The sequence below is a fragment of the Pseudopipra pipra genome, chromosome 24 (genome assembly GCF_036250125.1).
Source record: "Pseudopipra pipra isolate bDixPip1 chromosome 24, bDixPip1.hap1, whole genome shotgun sequence".
Classification (NCBI taxonomy): Eukaryota; Metazoa; Chordata; class Aves; order Passeriformes; family Pipridae; genus Pseudopipra; species Pseudopipra pipra.
In genome coordinates this window covers 3,777,757-3,803,839 of record NC_087572.1, presented here as the reverse complement: position 1 = coordinate 3,803,839, position 26,083 = coordinate 3,777,757, and the positions used below count along the sequence as shown (strand labels likewise).

Below are 26,083 nucleotides of genomic sequence, written 5' to 3'. Positions count from 1 at the left end.
CTGTCTGTCCTACACCTTGGAAGGTTTCCAGCCAGGCTGTCCACTCTGGCTCTGCAGATCCCACCGCGTGTGCTCCCTGGCCGAGCCCTGGGGAAGCACGGGGGAGAAAAGCTGGATGCAGGCAGCCTGCAAATGCTGCCTTGTTTATGAGAGCTGCTTCTTGGTGCAGACTGCAGTCTGGGGGGAGCTGGGAAAGTTTGTCTGGCATGAAGCACTAAAGCTGACAAAAGATTGTAGGGCTTGGGCTGGAATCGATAAAACACAGGGTGTTGGGAAGCGAAGGTCAGAGCCCTTCCTTAGTTCACCCTGTTCTTTAAATATCCTGGTGGCTGTGGCAGTGCTTGGACACAGTGAAGAACAACGTGGACTTGATCCTCAGAGGGTCTTGCTTTTATTTATTTGGATGCAGATCTCCCTGTTCTATGCAGTGTCTGGTTTTGGAGACCCTTTTTCGTGCAGCCTGTTCTAGTGGAAGGTGTCCCTGCCCAGGGCGTTGGAACGAGATGATCTCTAAGGTCCCTTCCAACCCAAACCATCCTGTGATTCTCTGATTCTGTGAAATCCCTCGTGTAGAGATGTTGCAAAATGGCAGCAACCTGCATCTGCTTGTCTGGGAGATATCCCAGCGCCGGGTGCTGCGGCTCTTGAACTCCTCTGCCTTAATGGGTCAAATTTAGCAATTCAAAATCTGGCTGGTGAGGTAATTAGGAGGGATAATGCCCACTTCTTCCTCTTAACACCCTGATAGAAAAGCATCCAGGAAGGACTCCTGGACCTCAAAGATAAGCTGCCAGCTGCCACAGAGACTATCAAAGGGTGGCTCAAAGTCAAGAGCAAACAGCTGATTTTTTCTGGTTCTTGGGTTTTTGCTGGTGGTGACAGGAAGCCATGTTCCCCAAGCTGTTCGCTTCCTGTTTTATTTTTACACCCAGCCCGAGCAGATCCGCATGCCTATCACATGGGAGCTGCCTGCTTCTCTTGGGTTGTTCCTCAGCTGACCTAGAAAAGTGATTCTTTCCCCTTCTAAATTAATCAAGAAGTTGGGATGTATTTGCTTTCACTTAGTCCTAAAGATTTCAGGCGTGTCTCATGCTCCTTGTAGTGAGCTGGTCACCCAGGATTCCTCCTCTCTCTTGGAGCTGGACGATCCAGGAGGGAGCTGTTTGTTGCTTCAGCGTTTGTGCCCGTTAGCAAAGGAGATTGTTGTGAGTTCACGGCACTGACCTGCACATAAAAGCATTTTCTGTCCAAAGTGTAACTTCCGGACACTCCGTTTTCTTCAGGTTTTTTATTTCTTTTTTTTTTTTTTTTTTAAAAGAACTGGAAGTTTGTCCTGCCTGTTGTACAATCAATCTTGACTTCTCCCTGAGCGCGCTCCAGTCCTGCATCCTGAGCAGAGCTCCCTCAGCCTTAAACTGCTCTAGCACGAAAACAATGGTCCAGTGTAAACCTCATCCCCGGGGGATTTCCCAAGGGAAGAGGGGTGCAGCCTGCAGGATAAGGAACAGTCACCAGAAAGTTTCCTGGTCAGCTGCAAGCGCTTCCTGTTGTTCCAGGAGGGCCCTGCCTGCTGCTCCAGGAGAGAGGCACCGCGTGTGCTTTGGTGTGCTGGGAAAAGCTGTTCTGTTCCTTTTTTTTTTTTTTTCCTTTTCCTTTTTTTTTTTTTTTTCAATAATAACATCTCCCATCTTCCTCTCCTCGGTTTAAGCAACTATTGATTGCAAGTTTGAAATGTTTGTGAAGAAGAGCTCGTAAGAGTCACGCAGGAGGCTGCGCGTGAGCGCGGGAGGAAGGAGACCACGGATGGGTAGGAAGGGAAGGAACAAGGGCTGCGTGTGGGCGAAGATGTGGAGTTCTCCATCTCTGCCTCTGTACCTGAGCTGGTGGGGCTCTGCTGTCACTGCCAGTGAGAGAACAGCAGGATCTTTATTTCTGATGAACCAGTTTTCTCAGGGTGGGGAGCGGGGGGGGGGCAGCGAAAGCTTATAAATAAAGCCATTGGAGAGCAGGAAAAACGAACACCATGGCTCTGGTGTGCCTGGAATTTGCGGTTGAGTAATCCTTTCCTGTTTCTTTTTTGGGTTGTTTTTCATCTTTCAGAACAGTGCCTGAAGCAGGTCCACCATGCCGTTAGTAACGAGGAACATTGAGCCAAGGCACCTGTGCCGTCAGACGTTGCCTAGCGTTCGGAGCGAGCTGGAATGCGTGACCAACATCACCCTGGCAAATGTCATTCGACAGCTGGGCAGCCTGAGTGAGTACCATGGCGAGCCTGCGCGTTGCCCTCAGGAGTCGCTACTGCTCTTTATTTAGCTCCCTTTCTACTCTCGTGTTCCTATTTCTCCCCCATCTGCCTTCCCTGGGTAATGCTAAAATGTTTTCCTAAAGAAATCCGATGCTAATTTCATATCCCCGGTCCCACTGCCTTCCTATCTAGGAGAAAATGGGGAGGGGGGTGTGTGTGGATGTGTGTGTTGTGTGTGAGAGAGAGAGGCTGCAGTGAAACTGCAGATGGAAGGATGGAGCACAACTCAGGCTTGTAAAATGGGAGGCTCTCGGAGCAGCCGGGATCTTGTGTCAGGGAACGTGCCTGTAATTGCACGAGCTACTAAATGGAGCTTGACTCTGTTGAATCTGCACCATGTCAGTAGTCTTATTTATAATGAAAGATAATTAAAGCCCCCACGCAGAAGCTCCTGTTTGCCCCTGCTGCTGTTTGTTGTGTCGTGAGACCCAAAGACCCGTCTGAGCCAAGCGGTGCCTCTGGAGCGTCGGGGGCTTGAGGCTGCTCTGAAATGGCAGCAGGAGCTGGAGCAATGCCTGGCTCAGCTCTCCAGTGGGCTGACCCATAGCCTTGGAAAAGCTGGAGGGAAAACACGGGCCTACATGCCCTAGGAAAAATGAAGAGTTAATTGTGGTCTCTCCGGGATGACTCTGTACTCTGTTGAAATGCTCTGGGTTCTGATTAACCACCTTTGTCCTTGAAGCGAGACTTTGATAATCAAATTAATCTATTGTTTAGCTTCTCCGTGGTGTTTGCAAGCCCTTCTGCTTGCTCTGCAAAGCAGGCCCCTTGTTTTCTGCCATGTGGCAGGGAAAGTTTGGGTGCAGCCTCTTTCCAGCAGTGCAAACCATGGCTGTCACTGAAATCTGGGCCCGTGTTTGCTGCCAGTCTGTGTCACATTCTGTTGGGTTGGAGAAATGTCACTGCACAGGCGAGACCAGGCTCTGTGCTCGTGTTCAACTGGCCCTTGGTGTTCATTTGTTAGGTCTGGTAGCCAAGATGGTTGTGGAGTGTGAGTAAAATCCATCTCGTGCATGTGAAATGGTGAGGAAGGAGGCAGTAAAGCTGTGCAAATCCCAGCTGCAGGGAAAGCTTATCCCAGTCCAGAGACACTCCCTGGGTTAGTGTGACAGAGCCCTGCCCAGATCCTGCAGGTTTAGACCTTTGCACAGCTCAGATATTCAAAGCTTCTCTGCTTCTGAAGCGCTGGGAGCCAAATTGCAGCCTGGTTTCTCCCTGGGGAAGGTACCCTGGGAGCTGGGATGTGGGGAGGAGGTGGGAGCTGGTACCTGGAGGAGAAACTGTGGAGAGGTGGCTCCTGCTGACACTCGGTGTGAGGGGGGAGCCAGGCAGGTGGGGAGGAAATGCTGAGCACCATCCGCTTCCCCAGGGTCAGCAGTACTTTAAATAAAGCAATATTTAGCCTGCACTTGCACCCAAATGCCCAAACTCCTGCCCCCCACCCTTTCCTCTCTCTTCCAAAAAACAAACCCGCTCTTTCCTCGTACCTTGACTGTTACAGGAACGCAGAGCGGGTTCAGTAGGCTGTGACAGCCCTGTCAAGTGAATAATCAGCCATGCCTGGTGCACCACAGTCTCTTTACAAAGATGCAAACATAAATCTTGTCAAACTTTCATATTCCAGTGAGTTTACCCTTCGTTACTATCGCAGCTGGGAGCACTTTGTATAAGTCGACTGCGCGTTTTTGTGTGATTTTATAGAATCCACAAGCTAAAGATGGAAGGACCTATTAAATCATGCCGTCTGTCTTCCTGCCAGTGCATGACAAAGATAATTCTGATTGTAAGCTGCGCTTTTGCAGTCAAAGTAACTAAACTAAAAAATTAATCTCTGTCTTGCCCCGTCTGAAAGTGTGTGTGAAGCACAGCCGGCGTGTGATAACTCCAGGTGCACTTACACAGGCAAGGGAACACAGACCATCCCTTCTTCTCCCTCCGGGGTCAAGACCACTATATAAAATGCTGTTATATATTATTTTACACTTGAAAAATACTTTGCAAACCAAGGACTTCATTTCCCCCCCCGCCCCGAGTGCTTTTTTGCAGTTCCTTGTGAAATTCAGAAAGTATTTTCACTTCTCATGAAAGTAGAAACCGAATTACAACTTTTCTTTTTTTGAGCTGTTGCTGGAAGGTTTCAGATTTTCCCACAGATAAATTTTTACTCTCTTTGGTCAAATAGGAGAGCTGGTCTGTGCTGATGTTGAACACGGAGAGGGCAAGAGCTACCTGGCCCTTGGGCCTCCAGAAATAAAATCCTTCTCATGAATTTGGGGAAAGCTGCTTGGGCTTGTTAATGGCTCATCTGTGGAGTCTGTACTGTCTGGGAGGGTGGAAGGAAGAGGTCAGTTGAAGTTAACCTCCAGCATTTGCTTTCTACAAACGCTTGGAGCTTGGCATTGCCACCAAAAGGGGTGGAGGAGGTTGAATTTTAACCTGGCCGGTTCCCCGTGCTTGGCAGTGTAAAGAGATCTCCTGGGAGCAGGAACAAGGAGCTCTGGGAGCAGGAACAGAGCTGATATGTTGGGTTAGATAGCTGGGAGTGTTTGTGCAACCGGGCTTTGGGGGATGCCCTTGCCTTGCCTTGTGCAAGGGGCGCTCATCTCTCTGATGAGACTCTGCAGACAACCACATTTTCCAAAGTTAGGCTTCCAACTGGTTATCCTCTCCTGAGTGTCGGCGAGGATCCTTGGGAGTAACAGATTCCAGAGCAAACTGTTGACCATATGATGATGCACTTCAAAACCAGGCTGCTTATTGGGAGCAGCCTTGTACTCAGCAGCCGTGGCTGGAAATGTTTCCCATCAGTGGGAACGCCACGGGCCCATGTCTGGTGTCGGTGCCAAGCCTGTCCTCGGCGTGGTTGGGGTTCCCTGGCTTGGGTCGTGCCTGGGAGCAGAACAAAAAGACAGGAATCTTTGGAAGTGCTTGGTTTTCTTCCAGCTCTCCCACCTCTGTCTACCTGTGGCCATCCCTTGTCACGTCTGTAGGTTTTTAACCTCCCTTTTAAACAGGGACATCTTTTTGTGGCGCCTGTAAGTGGTGCAGCGAGTTCCTGATCCAAACCCCCAGCCCAAACAATGGATGGTGTTTGTCATAGCAGCCCACTGGGCAATCCAAGCTGTTCCAGAGAGAATGGTCCCTGATTGAGAAGTTCCCCTTTGGTTTTGATTTAGAATAAACGTGAACGCATCAATTTTTCAGACACTGCCACCTGAAGGAACAACAGGGTCAGTGCTTTTGGCTGCGGTTACAGCTCCAGCTTTGGGATCAAGGACTGGGTCTGCTCTCTGCTTCCAGAGTGCTTTGAGCTTGTAAATATGTGCCAGTTCCCCTGGAGGCAGGTCTGCTGGAGACTGGGAGCCTTTGAGATTCTCCAGAGCAATAAAAATCTAACTGTATTTCCTTGTCTAATAAACAGAACAGCAGAGAATCTTAAAGGACCCTCAGACCCATCCAGACTCAGACCAGTGTAGTGTTGTCAGCCCTCTTTAGTTCTTTACTTTAATAGACTTTAAAGTATGTCTCAATTGTTTCCTTATTGCTTGAAGATCCCTTGGAAATGTCAGGTTTTGGTGGAACAAAGCGTTTTCTTCCTGGATGTTAAACTCAACCCTGACAAACTTGAAAAGAAGCACGGTTGGTTCTTTCTTCCTTTCTTCTTTCTTCAAGAAAACAAGCTGGGAGACTGAGTATGGTCTGGTGTGGCTCACAGGGGTGACGTGGACACTTTAATATTCCAGGTAAATCTGCAGAAGACATATTTGGAGAGTTGTTTACTCAAGCCAACACCTTTGCCTCTCGGGTGAGCGTTCTGGTCGAGAGGGTTGACCGCTTGCAAGTCAAAGTCACTCAACTGGACCCCAAAGAGGAAGAAGGTAATGGAGTGGAGCACAGGGGTTCTTGTTGAGTCAGCAGGGTGGGCCCAGTGCCATAAAACCAGTGTGACACTGCCATGGGGGCTGGAATGTCCTCTCTGGAGCTGAGAAGGACTGTTTCCTTCCCTCACAAAAGGGGGCTGTTTCCTCCCCTCAGGTGGACGCAGCCTTTTTGGCCAGGTGTAGGTTTGCTCGTTGGTGAGTCTCCATGTGGGAACTCGCTTTCCAGCAGCTGGATAGCAGTGGCTGAGCAGCCTGAGCTTGGTCACAGAGGTTCCAAACCTCTCGAGAGAGCTGTGTCGATACAGCAGCTGATCTTGGCACAGCACACTCTGAGATTTGATGGGTTTCCCAGGGGACCTGTGGGAAAAGGAACCTGACCTTAAGAAGTGCGAAGCATGCCAAGAACTCCAAGTGAAATCAGATGTTTGCTGCTTGGTCTTCAGTATCATTGGCCTGGGTCAAGCTGCTCTTCACTTGCTCTCTCCTCTTCCTTACAGTCTCCCTGCAAGGCATTAACACCAGGAAGGCCTTCAAAAGCTCCACCACTCAGGACCAGAAGCTCTTTGACAGAGATTCTCTCCCCGTGCCTGTCCTCGAAACCTACAGGGCCTGCAATACTCCTCCACCTCTCAACATCCTCTCACCTTACAGGTATGGCTGCAATACCTTCCTGTTCCCTTGCAGAGGTCCTTTCCCATCCTGTGCTGTGTTGAGGTGGCCATTTCCAATGGGCTGTTGAGTTACTAAACTGAGATCCACTGGGAAATCTCCATCCTCTGGATTACATAAAACTTCGCTTTTGGGGTCGTACAAATGGATGCAGCTAGAAAATGATCTCTTTGGTTCCCTGCTGTCGCTTTTGTGACTGCCCTGGGGCAAGGCTTGGCTGGCACTGCAGAACCACGCTGGGTGTGCTGCAGAGGAGGCATTTTTCTTGTGCTTCTCCGTGGCCCCCATGGCTCCTTTCCAAAGAGCCGCAGTGCAGAGCGTTCCCTTGGAAGTGGCTCTCACCCAGGTGGGCACAGCAGCCTCCTGGAGATGCTTCCCGTGGCCTCCAGCGCCGAGTCTGAGACGTCTGGTGGGTCCTACACTGGCTGTGCCACCAGCTCTGAGCAGCCCCGCTCTGATTTCATCTTGTGGGTAGTAGAAGGAAAGGGGGTCAGAATCCAGAGACTTATCCCACATCCATAAATATCTTTTGAACAGGTAAAAAGTAATTACAGATAGCTGGAGGCAGCTGTCTCCTGCCAGACGCGGCTGCACTGCAGAGTGGGAGGGAGGGAGTGTGTGAGTGTGTGTGTGTGTGCGCTCGCTCGGGAGCCTCAAGGACGTTCCTGGTCTGATTTAGGGTTCCTGAGCTGGAGAAGGAGGGTTTTGTCACACCAAAACCACAACACAAACAAGAGGGAGTTGAAGTGAGAGACCTGCTGCTCTCTTGGTGATTGTTCAGAGCAGTTGAGCTCTTCAGGTGCTCAGGAATGGAGGGTCTGTGTGAGGGCAGAAGGGATGGGAAGTGGGAGAGGCCGGGATGAGGAAGGCTGGGGGTCTGTTCCAGTCTGAAATGGGGGACAGAGGCAAGACCAGCCCGTTTGACCACCTCACTGCACTTTTAAACTGTCGTCTGAGGTTGTGCCTGGTGTTTTCTTTGGGCTTCAAATGTGTGACTTGATCCCTCTCTATGTGTTGTTTTCCCCTCCCCGTTCCAGGGATGATGGCAAAGAGGCGCTTAAGTTCTACACGGATCCTTCATATTTCTTCGACCTCTGGAAAGAGAAAATGCTTCAGGACACCAAGGATATCATGAAGGAGAAGAGGAAACATAGGGTGAGGAACTGGGAGTCATTGGCAGGGAGGAATAGGAGGTGGGAAGTGTTAATAAATCTTGGACTCCACAGTTGCCATCCAGAATTCAGGTTTGCACTTTTAAACTCTTCAGGGATCAATCGGTGAAGTTTTTACCTGGTTTACCCTCATCCTTGTTAATTAAACAAAGAAAATAAAGATACCCTTAATTGGTTTTTCCAAATGCCATCATCTTTGGGCCTTAATGTTAAATTATATCATACCATGAAAGATGTAGTTTTAACATACTTTATTTAGCTTCTGAGCAACTGGAGTATTAAATATCAAAACAGATCATGATTTTTTCAACCAAAATAAGAGAGATTTAAGGTGTGTTAGAATGAAGAGTGAGGATAAAGCCCAATTCTTTGTGGGCAGGTGTCCATTATTGCACCCCAAAACACTAAACACCATCAGGACGATGGTGAGATTTGGAATTCTTGACACGGAGGCCAAAGTCTGAATTGATCTGGGAAACTGAGCTTTCACTGCCCTCAAGGTGGTTGTGCCAGGGGGTAACGATGGAATCATGTCTGGGCTGCACTGGGAAATCTGGTGTTGTCTGGCATTTTTCGTGTTATCTGTGCTCCAAGTTTTCTGTATGGGAGGTCTCTGGAGCATGCAGCAGTCAGGAAAGGAAACTGAAAATCCTCTTTGAGAATGTGTCTGCTTTTAGAGGCCACAGGTCTGTCCTGTCCCTCCCCATGCCCAGTGATTAAAGCAAAACAAAACTCGTGTTCGATTCCTCCACCCTTAGAAAGAGAAAAAGGAGAACCCGAACCGAGGAAATGTGAATCCGCGGAAAATCAAGACCCGGAAAGAAGAGTGGGAGAAGCTGAAAATGGGACAAGAATTTGTCGAGTCAAAGGACAAACACGGTCCTGCTGGGTAAGCAAGTCTGGGGCTGGTTGATTGGGATGCAGTTCACCCTGCTCTGCAGCTCCTCCGGATCCGCGGCGCGGATCGATACTGCCACTAATCACATTCTCCAAAGTAAATCCGTCTGCTGATTTCAAATTTGCCAAATAAATCAGGGAGCTACACGGTTCGAACGAGGTGGCAGGAGCAGCGAGGCTGCTCCTGGCTGCCTGTGGGCACGGAGGTGTTGGGAGCCTTGGCTCTGCCCCGCGGCGATGCCCTCCCCTCGCAGCCAGCCCAGGGTGGGATCTTGGTGGCATTGTGGGATTGCTTTGTTACATTTCACAAATGGCTCTTCACACCCCGAAGTTGGAGCGGGGGCCATCCCCATCCAAGTGTTTCAAGCTACAGATCTCTCTTTAGCACTTCTGGCTTGGGAATTCATTTAACTTTTGACACCAGCGAGGCTGGAAGCAGACCGAATTCCCCACAATGCTCTTCTCCCTTGCAGCTTCCTTTCATATAAGAAAAAAAAAAAATCTCTCTTTAAATCACACTCTCCAGCTAAAAATAAAACTTGCCTTTAGTTTAATAGGAGAGCAGGTTTGGTTTCTAGCAGGGGAATTGAGCAGCACAACAGCACCATTTTCTTGCTCCTCTCTTTTTTTTGTGTGTGTGTGTGTGTGTTCGTGTGTTTGAATTCACTCAGGGTCCAGATCCCCCAAAGATGGGGTGGTTCTACCACCTCACAGAGCTCACTGAGAGTCTCTTCCTTCAGTAGTACTCCAGCTTTGGATAGTTGTTTTAAAGGCATCACTGTTTCTGGGGTCCTTTTTGATATTCTATTCTCAAGCTTATTTTTTGGCATCTTTGAGTACCTCCTCTGCTTTTGCCACTGATGATACTCAGTGTAACTGCAAGTTCTTTAAGTCCAAGTTGGTCAAAACACTTCTAAGTGTTTTCACAAAATGAAATGTTGAGGAAAATCTGTTTATTTAGGCATTTCCTTGTTTATTAAAATGTATACCAGTGCTGTTCTGGTGTGTGGCAGCAATAAACAAACAGGCAAAATCTGGGCAAATTTTAGCCAAAGAATTATGCAGAGCAAACTAATACAGGTGTATGTGGTTCTTTATGTAGGAATCTTTGAGAAGTAGAGGGGTTTTTTTTAATGTTATAGAATCCTGGAATGATTTGGGTTGGAAAGGACATTAAGGATTAAGTTCCATCCCCTGCCATGGGCAGGGACACCTTCCACTAGCCCAGGTTGCTCCAAGCCCTGTCCAACCTGGCCTTGAACACCTCCAGGAATGGGGCAGCCACAGCTTCTCCAGGCAACTCTCTGAGGAAAAACAAGCTTTAGACATTGCCTCGAGCTCATTAAATAACCTGCTCATCCTGCTGTGGCCCAGGTACCCCTCCAACATGGTGTATCAGAACGGCAGCATCGGCTCCAACGAGAGCATGGATGGGAACTGCTACCCGCCACCGCCGCAGACTGACTCCATTGTGCCACCACCTCCTTCGTTCCCAGATGACAGCCTGCCTCCACCCCCGGTGGAATTTAGGTAAGCCTACGGGATCCCTTCTGTCACCAAGGAGTAGTAGGTGGTGTAAAAGGATGACATGAGACGGGCTGAGATAGTTCAGCAGAACTTCCTGACGGGTGTTGTATGGGAACCAGAATGCTCCTGTCTGGAGGGGAAGCGCAACTGCAGGCAGGGGCAGAGGCACAGGCAGCACAGCTCTCCATGAATCCCAGCCACTGTCCTCATTCCCAGGCAGAAGGGGAGAACTAAGAGCAGATTTATTCCACAGCAGGGTCCCAGTGAATGGTTTGGCTCCATTGCCTGGGTTTTCCAATGCAGTTGTTCCAGAGAGTGGACTCGTGTTCCATTTGGACAACGCTCTCAGGCACATGGTGGCATTGTCGGGGTGTCCTGTGCAGGGCCAGGAGTTGGACTCGATGATCCTTGTGGGTCCCTTCCAGCTCAGGATATTCCATGACTGAGCTTTGCAAAGAACAGCTTCTTTCACTTCTTTTTTTTTCACCATTTGCCCCCTGATCTTTGGGAAATGCACTACGTGAGCACTGGAGGTGTAGATGTAGTTGAATTTCAAGGACTTGAGCACAGCAGCTGCCTCCTTCCCAGGGACTTGGGTGCAAGTTCAGGGCATTTACTTTGGATTGAATGAAATGGTGACTCCCAGGCACCTCTAGAGATGAGAGTTACGGTCCAGCAGTGGCTCAAGACACAAAGGGTGAAACAAGAGTAGACTTTTTGTTTTAAAGACAGTAAAACCGAGTCAAGAGTAACAAGAGCAAGTCTGTCTGATAGACAGGGCTGCTTGGCTTGTCTCCATCTTATCCAAAGGCAGCAGTGCTGCAGCAAAGGCTCTTCTGATGTGTCAGAGATACCCAGCACTGCTCTCTGCAGCCTGTGCCTCTCGGGCAGAGCAGACACAAGCTCTCAGATGAAGCTCACGCTGCCTTATGCGGTCACTTAGATCTCTGCCCAGGCACACAGATCTCCCCTCTCTGGTTTTGTTTTGGTGGTTGTTTTTATAATGAACCCTGGGTGCTTGGTTTGATCTCCAGGAGTCTGTTTTGGATCAGCACTGTCAGAAATTGCGACGTTTTTGTGCCAAATGTACCTTATTTCTCTGTCTCGCCATGGGAGGAGGTGTCAGTTCGGGGCTTGCCTTACATGTAGAATTTTCTGGTATGAACACAGCCTCCATCATGGGAGATTCAGTCACTCATGCATCAGCAGCACTGGGTTTCCATGCCTTCCCCTTCGCTCCCCACGGCAAGCTATGAGCCATGGCTGCTGCGCTCCAGCTCCGAGCCGTGGAATCCGGTGAGGAGATCTGTTCCTAGCAGGTGTTCAGAGCATATGCTTTCCTGGCTCCCCCGCCCCTCCTCGTGCGATTTATCACGGCAGACATCCCTGCCCGGCGTGTCACGAGCCTGACCTCGGTGAGGAGGGGTGTTTTGCTGCAGGAGCTCTGGAGCCAGGAGGCTGCTCTGAGCTCGGAGAGGTGAGGTGGCGGGTGTTCTTGTCAGCCTGGGAGATGGGATGGAGGGATAGCATTCCTGCCCGTCCCTAGCAGCTTTCCTTTGTTCTGGAGGTGAAGGCCAAAAGAAACACTGCGAGGGAACTAAAACCAAGGAGTTGAGGTCTCATGGAAACACCAGTTAAAGCTGGAACTCGGATTTTTTTTTGGTCTGGACTGCAGCGAACACACATGATTTGCATTAACATTGAGACTGTACAGTCTGATCTGGCCTCGCAGCTAATTCCTTGTTTCTCTCTCTCTCCTTCCATTGCCACAGCTATCCTGTAGACAACCAAAGAGGTTCTGGTTCTGGAGGGACCAAACGGTCCAGCCTGGTCAGCCCGAGCCACCCACCACCAGCTCCTCCGATCGGATCCCCCTCGGCAGCCAGGCCGGGCTTTGCTCCCCCTCCGGCTCCTCCTCCACCACCACCACTGATGGGAAACCCCCCCCCTCCACCACCTGCCATGGGCTTCCCCTCCCCGGGAACCCCCCCACCGCCCTCACCCCCTTCTTTCCCCCCTCACCCCGAGTTTGCTGCCCCTCCACCCCCCCCACCCCCTCCAGCAGTCGACTATTCCAGTGTGCTCCCACCTCCGCTGCCTCAGCCGGGCACTGGGAGTGCGCCGCCCCCCCCTCCGCCCCCACCACCTCCTGGCCCACCTCCACTGGTTTCTGGGGGCCTGGATGGCCCCCCACCCCCTCCTCCACCCTCCGACACCTCCGCCTCCAAGCCCAAGTCATCCTTGCCCGCGGTTAGCGATGCCAGGAGTGATCTGCTTTCGGCTATTCGGCAAGGTGAGGTTCTGTTTCCATACCAGTGTTCTCCTTTGGCTCTGGAAAACCCCACAGTTTCCCAGTGGGAACATCTGGGAGCTGTCTCATGTAAGCTGTGTGACTGCCCCACTGCTCGAGACCTGTCCCTTGGGGTCCCTCCTCACGAGCACCTGGCTGGGTTTTATTGCCTCGCCCTGCACCTTTGGCATGGCAGTGCTGGAATTGGGGTGGTCCACGTTTGTTGTGCATTTGCAGCAGTGGTGTTACCCCTTGGAGCAGCACAGAAAGGATTTGCTTCCCATTCCACCTCCCCACCCAGCCTGTCCTGGCTGTCATTCACCATCAGTGTTATCCCAATACTCCCTTGCTCGGGGGACTGTGACAAGGCTGCGTGGGAGATTCCAGTGCGACCAAAGCCTTTGCATGATCCCCCTCCGTTCCCTTCTTCCCTACAGGCTTCCAGCTGCGCAAGGTGGAGGAGCAGAGGGAGCAGGAGAAGCGGGACGTTGTAGGGAATGACGTGGCAACGATCCTGTCGCGCCGCATCGCTGTGGAATACAGCGACTCCGAGGACGACTCCTCCGAGTTCGACGAGGACGAGTGGTCGGATTAGGCACGGTCCCATCCCCTTCTCCCTCTCCCTCCTGGGTTCACTTCTTACAGAATCAGGTGGCCAAACCTTCTGCCACATCCTTTCTCATCCCGTAACCAAAGATGTGCCAAGGGTTTTCAGACAACCAGCAGCATATCTCCCCTCTCCCTTCCCCCTCCGGCTTTGGCAGGACTCTGTGCTCTGCCTTTCCAAAAGGTCTCCTCATGGACACTGAGGATGCGGCGTTGGGATTTAGCTGGAGGGGGTGTAACGGTTGCTTATTTAAAAGAGAGCTAAACCTCCAGATTCTCGATGCCACCAGGCAGAGCACATATAAACCCTCCATCCTGAGGGATTTTTAAAGTAAAGATGGATGATCCTGTTGCGGCCGCGTGGCCTTTTGGATGAAGGACATTTTCAGCTGGTTTTCTCAGTGCAACAGCAGACAGTTGATCTGATGGCTCTTCCTTTCCAGTGAATACTGGTAGTGCTGCAAGAAAATGGGCTTTAAATGTCAGTTCTCTGCTGCATCCCACTGTCAAATAATCAGGTTTTTGGCACTAGTGCACAATTCCTTCCCCTCTGACCCCTGAGTATTAATTCCAGACCACCCTGCGTGGGGTGAGCTTCCTGACTCCGGGACCATGGAGTGCCTTGGGTGCAATGTAAGGAGGGACTTGTTTTATTTTAAAAGCTGCCTTTACCTTCCTCAGATCTCCTGGACTGCTTTGCCAAGAGGAGACTTGCACAGAGGGATGTAAAACCAGGGCAGGATGGTTGCTCAGCTTCCCACTTTTGGGAAAGCAGAGCCACTGCCCCACTGAGACACATCTGTGGTCGGCTCCAAGCGGGGGCCAGACCCCGCTGGGCTGATTTCTCCAATTCATGCTGAGATTGTGTTTAAAAATTCCAAATCCAGTGCCTAGAGCAGGGAGATGGGGTGGGGAGGGGTTCTCTGAACACCAGGCACTGTGGTGGTCTTTGGCCTGGCCAGAGCAGTTTGAGAGGTGCTTTTTTTAGTGGGATGACCATACTTTTAACACAGGGACTTCAATGCTGGTATTACCTTTGCTTCTTCTCCCTTCCACTTAGGGAGGGGAGTTTGTGTGCCTAAAAACATCGTGTGTGTGGACTGAGTTACCCATCAGTTACATCAGATCTAACCTACCCTAATTTTGCTACTATAATTCATTAGTTAATTTTAAGAGAACGTTTCTTCTCCTCACTAACCCTGCGAATTAATTCCCAGGCTGCTCACTACAGATCCAGTACTGGCAGGGGAAAATGGGGAATTTGAACTAGCTGACCTCGGTTTTATTGCTGTTTTATGTTACCGTACATAGAATATGAGCATATCTTAGCAATCTAACCCAAATACCCTCGGTGTGTATTTTAATTTGGACATGACTCGGTCAGGGTCACGCAAAAAGCAATTCCAGAGCCTTTTGGAGGTTAGGGGTCCAGCTGTTGTGGGGTGTGTGTCCCACTAAGACCAGCTCTCCCACCTTTTTGCCTTTCCTAAAGTATTTCACCAGCCTGTGCCTGTTCTCTCTTCCCTGGTTCTCCTCCTTTAATGATGTTGCTGATACCTGGAACACCAGGCCCTGCCCGAGGCTTCCAGCGTGCTTGGGGTTTGATTGATGGCTTCAGCTTGTGCCATCGAGTTCTTACTGATTTCTTGTGTGTGTGCCTGTGCATTTTAATCCTGGCCAGAGCAGACAATGGCCTGGAGGGTGGGATTTGGGGTGTGGATCGAGCTGGGATCCAGTGAGACCCCCTGAGATTCCCTGGATTGCTGCACCGTCAGGTTTTGTCTGCAGCTCAGCTGCCAGGCAGGATGCAGAGGGCGTAGGCAGCGAGGCATCCCGATGGGCTGGGAACATCTGAGCAGCACTAGTTCCAGGTTCTGGAAGAGGGAACAAACCCCTGGAGTGCCAGTGAGCCGTGGTGCAGTGGAGAGGCTTGGAAATGCAAAGGGATGATTGCTGCAAGCTGGGTGGGGGGGGTGAGAGGGTCGCTGCCTCTTGTTCTGCTGATGCTCTTCCTGGGAGCATCCTCCTCCGGGTTCCTGGGAAAAACAGACCCCTGAGCTCACCCGGGCTGACAGCAGTGTCACACAGGGGAGGAGGAGCTCACAAATGCCAAACCTGGGTTAATTTTAAATTGCCTTAACTAGACTTGGCCCCTGCTGGGGAAGGGGAGCGAGTCCTCCTGTCGCCTGAAATACGGAGCAGTGCCATATTCCCTGTGCCCTTGTGGATGGTCTGTCGGGCAGGGCCGTGCCTTGGGGTGCCCCCCACACTCTGCCTGTTGCACAAGGATGTTGCTGTGTGGGCGTCAGGGCTCAGCCCTGGGTGGAGGCGGCTCCTCCAGCCCTCCTGGCAGCGGGAAGGACGCTGCCTTGTCCCTGCAAGCCTGCTGCAACCACCCTCTGCTCCCAAATCCCATCCCAGGGTGGGAATCAAAACTGCAGGGTCAGGGTTGCAGGAACAGGTAGGGAAGGTTGGTTGGTTCGGGTTTTTTTTAAATCTCCTTTGATTCCTGCTTTTCTTTTAAATGTCTGGTTGCCAAGCGGGATGAGCCTGTGTGGGGATCCCTGAGAAACAGCTGCTGTAAAGGGACCATCTCTGAGTATCGTTGCAAAATCACAGAGTGCTGGGCCACCAAGTAAGCTCAATATTTTTTGAAGCAGTAGGGGAGGAGGAGAGGTGCCAAAAACAACCTTTGCAAGACAGAGCAGCTGTGCTGTAACTGCAGGGCCGAGGGCACTGCCATCGCTGTCGTCATGTCGTGCTCACTTACTCCTTCCTCCCCTCTTCCCAGGCGAGGCTGGGGCGAACCTCAGACCATCTCACAAAGCCCAGAGCCCGTCCTCCCCACGAGGATTCCCTCCCCTGCTTTCCATTTCATCCCGCTGGAAGCCGGAGCAGCCATTTCGCCCATCCCGGGAGCCGTTTTGCTCCGGGTGTGCAAGTTGGGGCAGGTCACCACCGCCTTCCCTTCCCTGGTTAAACATTCTCCCGGTGTCCTCGCCCGCAGTGCTTGGCTGCTGCTCCCGGCAGCCTCTCCCCCGCCGCCCCCCTTCCCGCTCGCTGGGAAAGCCTCATCCCGGCTCCCCGGGCTCAGCCCGGAGCCTCCGCCGCAGTCGGTGACCTTCACTGCTTCTCCTCTCCTTATCAGACCCAGAGCACCAGACCAGATCCAGGGAAGGGGCTCCCGGAGCTCCCAGATGGCTGAGGAATCGTGCAGAGTGGCGTTTCGGGGAAAGGATAGATTGGGGGTTATACATAGAGATTTTTTTTTTTTTTTTTTCAGTCCACCAACTTATTTAACATGTTTCTTTTGGAAGTCACTGCCCTGGAGGGGCTCTGGGGGGGAGCTGCCTGGCAGGGCAGATGCAGCTGCCCCGGGTCAGGTTTCATTGCTGTTGGATTTCGGGGAGGGGAGGGGGGGGTGCTTTCTTCTCTTCCTTTTTAAACAAAGCCTTGAAGTGGGAAGTGGATCCTATGTTTTTATTACTGTATTAACATACCTTTTAATTCATTTCAGAAACTAACCCATTTTTCTTCCTGATTAGAATGTCATAGAATTAGACGAGCTGTAACCCCTCCTGAAGTGCCTTATTTTCCTACATGATATAAATATATTTATAAGAGTAATTATTCCACTTGTGTCTTAGGGGTTTATTGCTGAGCAGAAGATGAGTTGGGGGAGGAGGGAGGGGAAGTGCCCTCCTTGGACCCAGCCAGGCTGGGAGGGTTGGAAGGGCGACATTTGACGGATACTCTCAGGGTGCAGGGGCTTCCTCACTTCAGACCAAAGGAGTTTCAGCAGTGAAACTCTGCTTAGAAAGAAGAAAAAAAGATTAAAAAAAAAAAAAAAAGAAAAGGAAAAACCCAACCTTGTGAGCAAAATACTGTAGATTTATTTGGTTTGTTTTTTACCCCTGCAAAATAAACACTGATGGTCGGACTCTGCAGGGAGGCAGTGGGTGGTGGGGGATTGGAACCCGCTCCAGGTCCATACCTGTACATCCCAGCACATCCCAGCGCAGACTCCCTGCCTTCTGTATTCCCATGTAATGTCTGTCTGTGCTTTTCCCTGTCGGTTGCTGTATAAGCCAGGCTTTCCTGCTGCTTTGTTTTGTTGTTTTTAATAATCAGCTCAGTAACCCCCGGATGAAGATCCCAACTGCAAATATTTTGTAATGTACATGTATAAAAAAAAAAAAAGTAATAATTTTTTTGATCCTTTTTTAAAACTTGATAAAACCTTTCTATCCAGTCGGTGCCTGTGTGTGTTACTGGGGTGGGGGGTGAGCACAGGGGCTACGGTGGCTTTGGGCGTGACTTGGAATCATGGAATGGTTTGGGCTGGAAGGGACCTTAAAGCTCATCCCATTCCATGGGCAGGGACACCTTCCACTTTCCCAGTTTGCTCCAAGTCCTTTCCAAGCTGGCCTTGGACACTTCCAGGGATGGAGCAGCTGCAGGTTCTCCGGGCAACTTGTCTCCTTCCCAGGAGCACTGAGAGGTGCTGGGCCACGAGCCACTCGTGCCTACCCTTGTGTCCTTAGTGTGTCACACAGGGCTGCTGGGTGTCCCTTGGGAAGCCCAGTGTCCATGGAAGTGCTGACTGTGTCCGAGGACACTCAGTGCATCCCGAGCTGTCTGAGAAACACCTTTTCCCTGTGCCGGGCTGGGCTGGGGGTTATCCATGGTGGGAGTCTGAGGCTGACAGATCCGAGGAAGCCCCATCCAGGAGGAGCCTCCCGCCGGTGCTCCCTGCCCTAGGAAATGAGCCTGGGCTCCATCTTGCATAGCGGAGTGGCTGCAGCTGGGCTGGGAGGGGGCTGCCGAGGCTTTTTGCCTCCATTTCGCAGCTCAAGGTCCCTCGTGCAGTTAATCTGCCTGGCAGCGGTGGCTCCTGGCCCCGAGCTCAGGTGCCTCGTCTGGCCTCGCTCCGTGTGGCTCCGTTTTCTTCCCGGTCGCTGAAGAGCAACAAAAGGCTCCATCCCTGCTGCTCCTTGTCCCTGCTTTTACCGCGGGCTCTGCTCTGCCAAATTCCCTTGGCTTTCGGAGACACCGGTGCCTCGCTCCGCAGTGCTGTGCCTTTCTTGGCTGACAATAGTCCCTGGCTGCAAAACCTCATTAGATTAATTGGCCTTGCCAGCTCCTGAACAAGCAAGGCCTTTAGTCGTGCTGGGGCGCGGAGGGCAGGGGAAGGAGGGAGCTCTGGGGCTTCCACGCTCCCTGGAGCTCTGTGTCCCAGCTCTTGGCTCTGCCTCGGGGCCGGGAGGAGCAGCCGGTGCTCCTGGCACCCTGCATGGGTGTGGCTGTGGCCAGGTGGTGCCCCTGCTTTTTTGGGGTGCACGGTAGCACATGGCCCTGTGCTTTTGGGGTGACAGCCCTTGGAAGTCATCTTTGGAGTCTGGGGGGTGTTGGGGAGTGTCGTGCTGGTTTAACCCCCTAAAACACAGGGAGAACTTAGTCCCAGATCTGCCTTCCCGGGTAACCCACAGGGCCCTACTCTTCCACTCTCCAGGGAAGCTGCTGGTGCCTGGTGCAGGGAGAAGATGGGAATTGTTGGGAATTGTGTGCCGGTGCTCTCGGAGCCCCAGCCCTGCCCATGAGCTGCAGTTTCCTGCCGCAGCTGGGGGAGCCTCTCCACAGCTCCAGTGCCTTGGCACACCAACCTTGGCCCTGGCCTTTGATCTCTGTCCTTGCCCGTCTGTCTCTTCCACACGACTCGGCACCGGATCACAGTTGGCCGGGCTGCAGCTTCACAGGAGCCCTCGTCTCCAAAGACCTATTTAATTTTCTCCTTCAAGGTGGTGTTAGCAACACCCAGAAGATGCTGCCGGCTGCCTTGGACGAGTGGGCTGCGTGTCCTTTCCACCACTGACGTCAGCTTCTCTCCCTTAATTCCCCCTCTGGGACCGAAGCGAGTGCAGGCGCTGCCAGCTCGGATCAGCGTTAACAGCCTGCTCTCCCAGTGTGTGGCAGCGCTCCGCCGTGCCAATGTCACCCCCGACTCGCGCTGCTGTCCCTGGCCAAGCAGCCATGGGTGGTGGGAGAGCACTCCCCTCTTCCAGCATCATGGGAAGGGCCCGCTGCCAGCAGAGAGTCCCCGTTCCTCGCACGTAGGTGTGCTGAGATGGCAGCTCAACCCCTCAGAAATGGCTGACTCCTCTCTCGCTCCTCTTGCTGCCTGGTGGTTTTTTTTTCTCTCCTCCTCCCTGCCTTTGCCGTTGCCTACGCGGTTGTGTGGGGAAGGCAATCGGCTCCCGTGCTGCGGATGGCTTTATCTGTAACTCTTCCATCTGCTCACAGCAGCTCACAAATAACCACGGGGTGCCAGAGGAATTATGTTATTTGGAGCTCAAGTTTCTGCAGTCTGGCAGGGCAGCAGCTCTGCGCCGGGCTCAGCCGCTCCGCAAAGGCCAGCGCCGGCATGGCGAGGGCTCGAGGCAGCCGGCGCGGAGCTGGGGATGTGGCCAGGGAGGAATTATCCTCCCCATCCAGTCAGACAAAGCCCCAGCCCTCAGCCAGCACAGGAGCCTGGTCCTCTGGGAGCTTCCCAAGGGGAGCAGAGGGTCCTGCTGGCCCCGGGTCCCTGCGCCCCATCCAGGGCTCGTGGCACGAAGCCGCTTCTGCATCGGATGCTGCGGCGGGAATAAAACTGACTGACCCCCTGTCCACCCTGCACTTCTCTGTCTCCCACACAGCACAACCTTTTCAGACAGACTTTCCTCCCTGGGAAGCACCACCCCGTGCCTCCCGGAGCCACGGCTGCGGTGGTGGCCCGGGATGATGCTCCGAGGCTGAGCCGCGCCGGGAAATGCCTCCCGCTGCCTCCGGCATTTGGTAAAACGCTTACAGTGGGGCCGTGTTTTCTTCATTTCCTGCCTGCTCCTGCTTCCAAGGAAACAAAATCCCCCAAGCCAGGGCTGAGGTTTCTCATTTAAATGTAACCCAGGCCCATAACTGGAGCTGCCAGCCCTCCCCATGGCCCGGCGGACCCAGGGTGGTGCAGGGAGGATATTGGGGGTTGTGATCCCGTCACGGGTGTCCCAGTAAGGCACTGGGACAGAGACCCATCCCTGGGATGAGGTGTGGGCAAGGGTAACACTTGGCTCTGCCCCAGGGAGGGCACTCAGGGTTCAGGATGCTGGTGGGAGGTTTTGGGGTAGCAGCAACCTCCTCCCCTCCTCCCATCTGGTGAAACTGGCACCAGGGCTGGAGTGGAGGCTCTGTAGTGGGTGCTTTGGGACCAGCCCTGGCTCTGCCGTGGGTGCTGCCAGCGCTCTCACCTGCAAGGTGGCCAAGGGCAGGTCCTTGGAGCCAGATCTGAGCCCTGCTGCTGCCAACAGGACCAGGGCTGCCCACACTGGAGACAGGAAACAAATCCCACCCCAGTCCCCTGCCTGCACTGCAGCATGGGCAGGGCTTGGAGGCAAGAGCTGGCTGTGCTTACGGCATCTGCTGGGAGCCTGGGGAGGGCTGGCCCTGCCAGATGTGTGAGCACAGTTGGGGTGACACCGTGCCCACATCTCTCAGCTCATGTTTTAACCCCAAAGTTGGGCTGTTGGTCCCCCCCGAGCCCCTCCTGCTCATCCCCAGCGTGGGGGTGGCTGCTCAGCACTCAGGCGCCTTCTTGGATGGGTTTGACTCTTTTTTATAGCTTCACTTTCTGCGTCTTTCTCCACCAAAAAAGGGAGCAGGCTGGGCCATGCTGCTGCAGGCTGTACCTCCCTGCCTGCTGCCGCCTGCTCCATCATCCCCCAAAGGCCTGGAGCAGCTGGGAATGCCTCTGGACTGGCTGGAGTGCTGGGAGAAGGACCAGCACCAGCAGGCTCGGGGGGTGGTGGCTCCTCCAGCCCCGTGCTCAGCCTCAGCTTCCCTCATCCATCCTGGCAGCAGGGAATCGGACACAGGTAGGAGGCACAGGGTGTGTTTCCCACGCAGGAAGGGGCACGTGGAGCAGCCACGTGCTGGGTGATGGCCACCCTGGTGGCTGGTGGCACCAGGGGACAGGGCTGTGAGGGTGACGTTTTTGGGGCACCTGTGGTGGGGGGGATAAAGGACTCAAGGGCTCCAGCACCAACAGCTCCCAAATTGCTGGCCATGGGGAGAACCCCTTGGCCTGGGTTGTGGTGGCTTTTGTCACTGTGGGTCACTCCCAGGACTCAGGAGAAATCAACCTCCCATCCATCTTGGAAGCTCACCAGCTCCAGCACAGCCCTGACAGGATCTGGGAAGGGGGAGCTGCAGCCCTGTGCCCACCCCACTGCTGGCTGTGGGGGGGTGGGAGCCTGAGGGGGCTCCCAGCAGACCTGAATGGTGCTGCCTTTGTGCCCTGCACACCCTGGTGTGTCACCCTGTCCCCAGAGAAGGTGACAGGGACCCCGGGGAGTGGGAGGGACTGGATGGGCTTGCACACCACGGAGAAGCTCCCTCTGAAGACATCAGCAGGGGAGGCACGAGGGAGAGAGAGAAGCTGTTTCAGCTGCCATGTGATGTTGACATAAGAACCACCAGGTATGAACTGCTCCTGAACACAGCAGGGATGGGAATTACAGGATTTTTCACTGCTGGGGGAGGTGGGCTTGGGAATTATCCCCTGGCTGAGGGATGGAGGGCCCTAGGGTACAATGAGCATCTCCAACCCCTGCCTTAACCTCCCTGGGGACAAGCAGAGCCCCAAATTCCCCATCCACAACACTGAGCCCAGCCCTGGGAGAGTGGGAGAGATGATCTGTGGGTCCTTCAGCCTCTCTCCAACCCCATTTCCCCTCATCACTTGCTGCCACAGCCCCTTTCCAGCACAGAGCCGAAGGAAATCTTTATTTCCTTTGCAATAAACAGCACCAACCCCCCGGGCTGCCACCAGGTCCCCGAGCCCAAGGTGAAGTGGAGCCTCGGGGGGGGCCAACACTCCTCCCACAGCACCAGCCGGCCCCGGCTGCTCCTCAGCCCCGGGCTCTGCCACATCCCGGCGCGTCTGCGGATGCACAAATGCCTGTGAGAAACCTGCTGCTCCCTGACCGGGGTGCGCAGGGACGCGGGGGGCTCTGGGGGTGCAGAGTCCTGACACCAGAGGGGCTGAGCTGCCCTAATTAGCTGTGCCATCGTTAACCCTTCCTTCCCTGAGGCGAGCAGGAGCACGGGCAGCAAGGACGGGCGTCCCACACCCTGTGTGAGCAGCGGCTCTTGGAGCACGGGAGCCTCAGTGTGGGGGTGCCCCCCATGCAGAGACCCCCAGGAGAGGGGCTGGAGCGCAGTGATGGAGGCAGGGACAGCATCCCAGTGGATGGAGGGCGCCTCGGATGGACACACACACCCTCCCCCGGGAATGAGTCCTCGCCGTGCCTGGAGGGGGACACATCAGATGTCACCGGGAGAGTGGGTGCAGCCCCTCTGCCCGCTGGGCGCTGTGAGGATGAGGATGGTCAGGGCCCTGCTAACAGGATGTGATGGGTGGGGGAAGCGCTGTCGCTTGGCATCTCTTGTCCGGGAGCAGGGAAACGGAGCGGGGAGACGGCCCTGATGGGACTCGGGGACCTCAGCCTGCTCTCTCTCCTCGGGAAACACCAGCCCACCCCCTCCCCAGCATCAAACAGCCGCACCTCGTATCACAAATTAATTTATTCCCCTCCCACGGTTGTAAACAAGAAGCAGCCCCCTCCGCCCTCACCTCGGCCCCGAGAGGTCCCCATCCCGAGGGTTCCCCATCCTGAGGGATCCCCCATCCCAAGAGATCCCCATCCAGAGGGGCCCCATCACAAGAGGCCTCTTCACATCTATCTCCCCCCTCCAAAATGTGCAAATCCAGCCCCAGTGCAAAGAAAGGCTTTGGCGGGGGGAGCCCTGGGTGCCAGGAGGGGGGGTGGCAGCACCCAGAGGACCCCAAAACTGCTGAGTTTGGGGGTGCGGAGCCTCCGGCAGCCCCCTCCTCCCGAAGGCAGCGAGCACTAGAGGGCAGCAGGGCCCAGCGCTGGGCGGGAGGGAGGCACAGAAATCAAATTAAATAATAATTAAAAAAAAACAATAAATAAAGCGATGGATGGACAGCTGGGAGAAGGTGGGGGGGGAGGGTTTGAATCCCTCCTCCTCTGGCAATGAGTCTCTTCCCCCCTTCCCCAAACGTACAAAATATATTTTAACTATCTGAGGTAAATAATGAGGTTGTAAAAAAAGCAAGATGGGGGTGAACATTCCTGGTTTTGCCCCCCCTTAAAAAAATAAAGCATCGTAAATAGTTTTAAAGAAAATATGAGGATCTCCCCCCTCTCTCTCTGTCTCTCTCTCTCTCACATAAATATAGATTATATTATGGATAAAAAATACACTTTTTTCTCCTGTACATTCAAAAAGTGGAAAAATAGAGGCCAAGAAGGGGTTGTGCCCGAAAAGGACGAGGCTGGGAAGAGCTGCCTGGTTCCAAGAGCTCCTGCAACCGTTGCCTCTGGGAATGAGAAGGGGAATAAAAGTGGATCCCCCGAGTGCAGCCGGTGAGTGGAAGGTGCAGGGAGGTGGTCGGGGGGGGCACGTCAGACGTCGCTGGGGGAGCGGGAGCGGAAGGGCGGCGTGGAGGAGAAGCAGCCGCAGCACACGGCCCAGAGCACTTTCTGGATCTCCTGGTTCCTGAAGGCGTAGATGACCGGGTTGATCATGGAGTTGTAGGTGGCGGGGAGGAGGGTGGCGTAGGTGTAGAGGGCCGGGTAGGTGTAGTCCCCCAGCAGGCAGTAGACGGCGAAGGGCAGCCAGCAGGACGCGAAGGTGCCCAGGATGACGGCCAGGGTGGCGATGCCTTTCCTGGTGGTGACGTAGTGGGAGCTGGCCAGGAAGTGCCTCTGCACGGCGATCTGGTGGGCGTGCCGGCACACGATCCGGCAGATCTGCACGTACAGCTGGAGCATCGCCGCGAACACCGCGAAGAAGGACACGGAGAGGATGATGAGGTGGTTCTTCGTCAGCGGCCTGACGACGCTGCAGGCGGGCGGCTCCTTCAGGCAGTTCCAGCCCATGACGGGCAGGAGCCCGTAGCAGATGGAGGCTCCCCAGGTGAGGATCAGCATGATGTAAGTCCTGGTGACCGTCCTCTCCGAGTAGTAGGTCAGGGCGTTGTAGAGGGACAGGTAGCGGTCGATGGTGATGGTCAGCAGGCTGCAGACGCTGGCCGTGAAGGAGGTGACCAGCAGCCCCACCGTGAGCAGGCTGACCGCCTCCGACGGCGCGAAGTAGACGAAGGCAAAGTGCAGGATCAACCCCAAACCCGCCAGGAGGTCGGCCGTGGCCAAGCTGCCGATGAGGAGGAACATGGGGGCGCGGAAGGCCGGCGTGTAGAAGATGACCACCACCACGATGGCGTTCTCGCAGGAGATGATGGTCCCGGAGACGCAGAGCACGACGTCCCACGGGTTCAAGGCCAGGGGTCGCACCACAGACTCCAGGTCCAGGGAGCTGCCGCTGCCATTCCTGGCAGAAAACCAGCCCTGCTGGCCTTCGCTGGAGTTGGGGGGCCCTTTCTCCATCATGGTGGCGGAGGGTGACCTGCTGCAGCTGAAAGCAAAAGCAGCCCCCTCAGCACCTGCTGCCCTCACAAGCCCTCCCTGTGCCACTCAGCTGGGGACAGTCCTGCTTCCCCCCAAAAGTTGTCTTCAACAAGGAGGACAGAGCTGTGTGTGTTTGAGGGGGGGCTCGCTGTTTGCTCCAAGGGGATTTCTCGGGATGAGGTGGTTTGGTTTTAAAATAAACAGGTGAATAAAGGGCAGGGACACACACACACGACACCCCTGCTCCTGCCTGCCTGGGGGTTGGGCACTGCATGATTTTGGTGGATAAATCCTGGGGGAGCAGGACTGGTACTGGAAACCCTTCCCCAGCAAAGACTTCAGGGCCAAACCGAGGGTATCTCAAGCAGCAGGTGAAGGGGGTAACCCTTCCCCCCCCAGACCAGCACCCCAGCGGGCAGAGACACCTCCCCAGCCCCACCATGCACCCCCCAAACAGGGGATCCCCCCTTACCTTGGGGGGTCTACCCCTCCCTGGGCAGGCAGCACAGCCCCTGGATGGGGTGGGGGGGGGCACGGCCGCTCCTCGCTGCCCTCCCCTTCGCCCTGCGGGCTCCCCCCCCTCCCGGTGCCCCCCCCGCGGTGCCAGGCACTCACCTGCCGGGATGCTGCGGGGCCGGGGCCCGGGCTGTGCTGGGCTGCCCGGCTGGGGGGCCGCTGCCATGGGCGCCGCCGAGTTATAGTGGCCGAGCCCGGCCGGGGGGGCTCCGGGGGGGTTCGGGGGGTGACTCACCGTCGCCCCCCCCAAAACCCCGCTCACCCCGCCGTGACGTCAATGCCGCCGACGGGCCAATCAGCGCCCGCACAGGCAGCGCGGGCGCGCGCGCGCCGCATAGTAATCGCAGCTCATTCATAAAAAAACAGGGCCCTCACCCCCACCCACCCCACCCACCACCACCCCGGCCCACGCCCCGCTTCAAACCCCCCTGCCCACCTCAAACCCGGGCTCACGCCACCCACGGGACCCCCCCCTTAAACCCCCGCGATAAAGAGAAAGGGGTGCGGGCTCCCCCCCACATCCCCCCCTCCCCGCAATGCAGAGGTTTGGGGGCTCCGCTTTGGAGGGGGCGGCCGGTGGGGAGAAGGAGGAGGAGGGGGTGAGGATGAGTCCTCCCCTGGCCCCGCACATCCAGGGACGCGCAGCCCCGGAGGGTCCCCGCGGCCCGGCTTTCCCACGCGGGGCTGAATAATTC

General features: G+C 54.4%; 2 protein-coding genes across 4 annotated transcripts in view; one reads left to right on the top strand and one right to left on the bottom strand.

The window, feature by feature from the left end:
- Positions 1-17,598, top strand: part of WASF2 (WASP family member 2) — a 32,499-nt gene extending 14,901 nt beyond the window's left edge. The window contains exons 1-9 of one of the 3 annotated variants that reach the window (XM_064635369.1): positions 1,678-1,807; positions 2,101-2,254; positions 6,049-6,183; positions 6,684-6,837; positions 7,893-8,010; positions 8,786-8,916; positions 10,299-10,454; positions 12,224-12,744; positions 13,179-17,598. In XM_064635369.1, the coding sequence (XP_064491439.1) occupies positions 2,125-2,254; positions 6,049-6,183; positions 6,684-6,837; positions 7,893-8,010; positions 8,786-8,916; positions 10,299-10,454; positions 12,224-12,744; positions 13,179-13,336 (1,503 nt within the window). In that variant the 5' untranslated portion in view covers positions 1,678-1,807; positions 2,101-2,124 and the 3' untranslated portion in view covers positions 13,337-17,598. Of the gene's footprint in view, positions 1-1,677; positions 1,808-2,100; positions 2,255-6,048; positions 6,184-6,683; positions 6,838-7,892; positions 8,011-8,785; positions 8,917-10,298; positions 10,455-12,223; positions 12,745-13,178 lie in introns of those variants that run through there. The other 2 variants (XM_064635368.1, XM_064635370.1) reach the window with 2 other exon arrangements.
- A 5,346-nt stretch (positions 17,599-22,944) lies between these two features.
- Positions 22,945-25,672, bottom strand: GPR3 (G protein-coupled receptor 3). The gene is made up of 2 exons (XM_064635453.1): positions 25,488-25,672; positions 22,945-24,879 (listed from the first exon to the last, which is right to left on the bottom strand). Exon 2 carries the CDS (start codon positions 24,852-24,854, stop codon positions 23,868-23,870), a length of 987 nt encoding a protein of 328 aa, XP_064491523.1. The 5' UTR covers positions 24,855-24,879; positions 25,488-25,672; the 3' UTR covers positions 22,945-23,867.
- Positions 25,673-26,083: the final 411 nt, after the last annotated feature.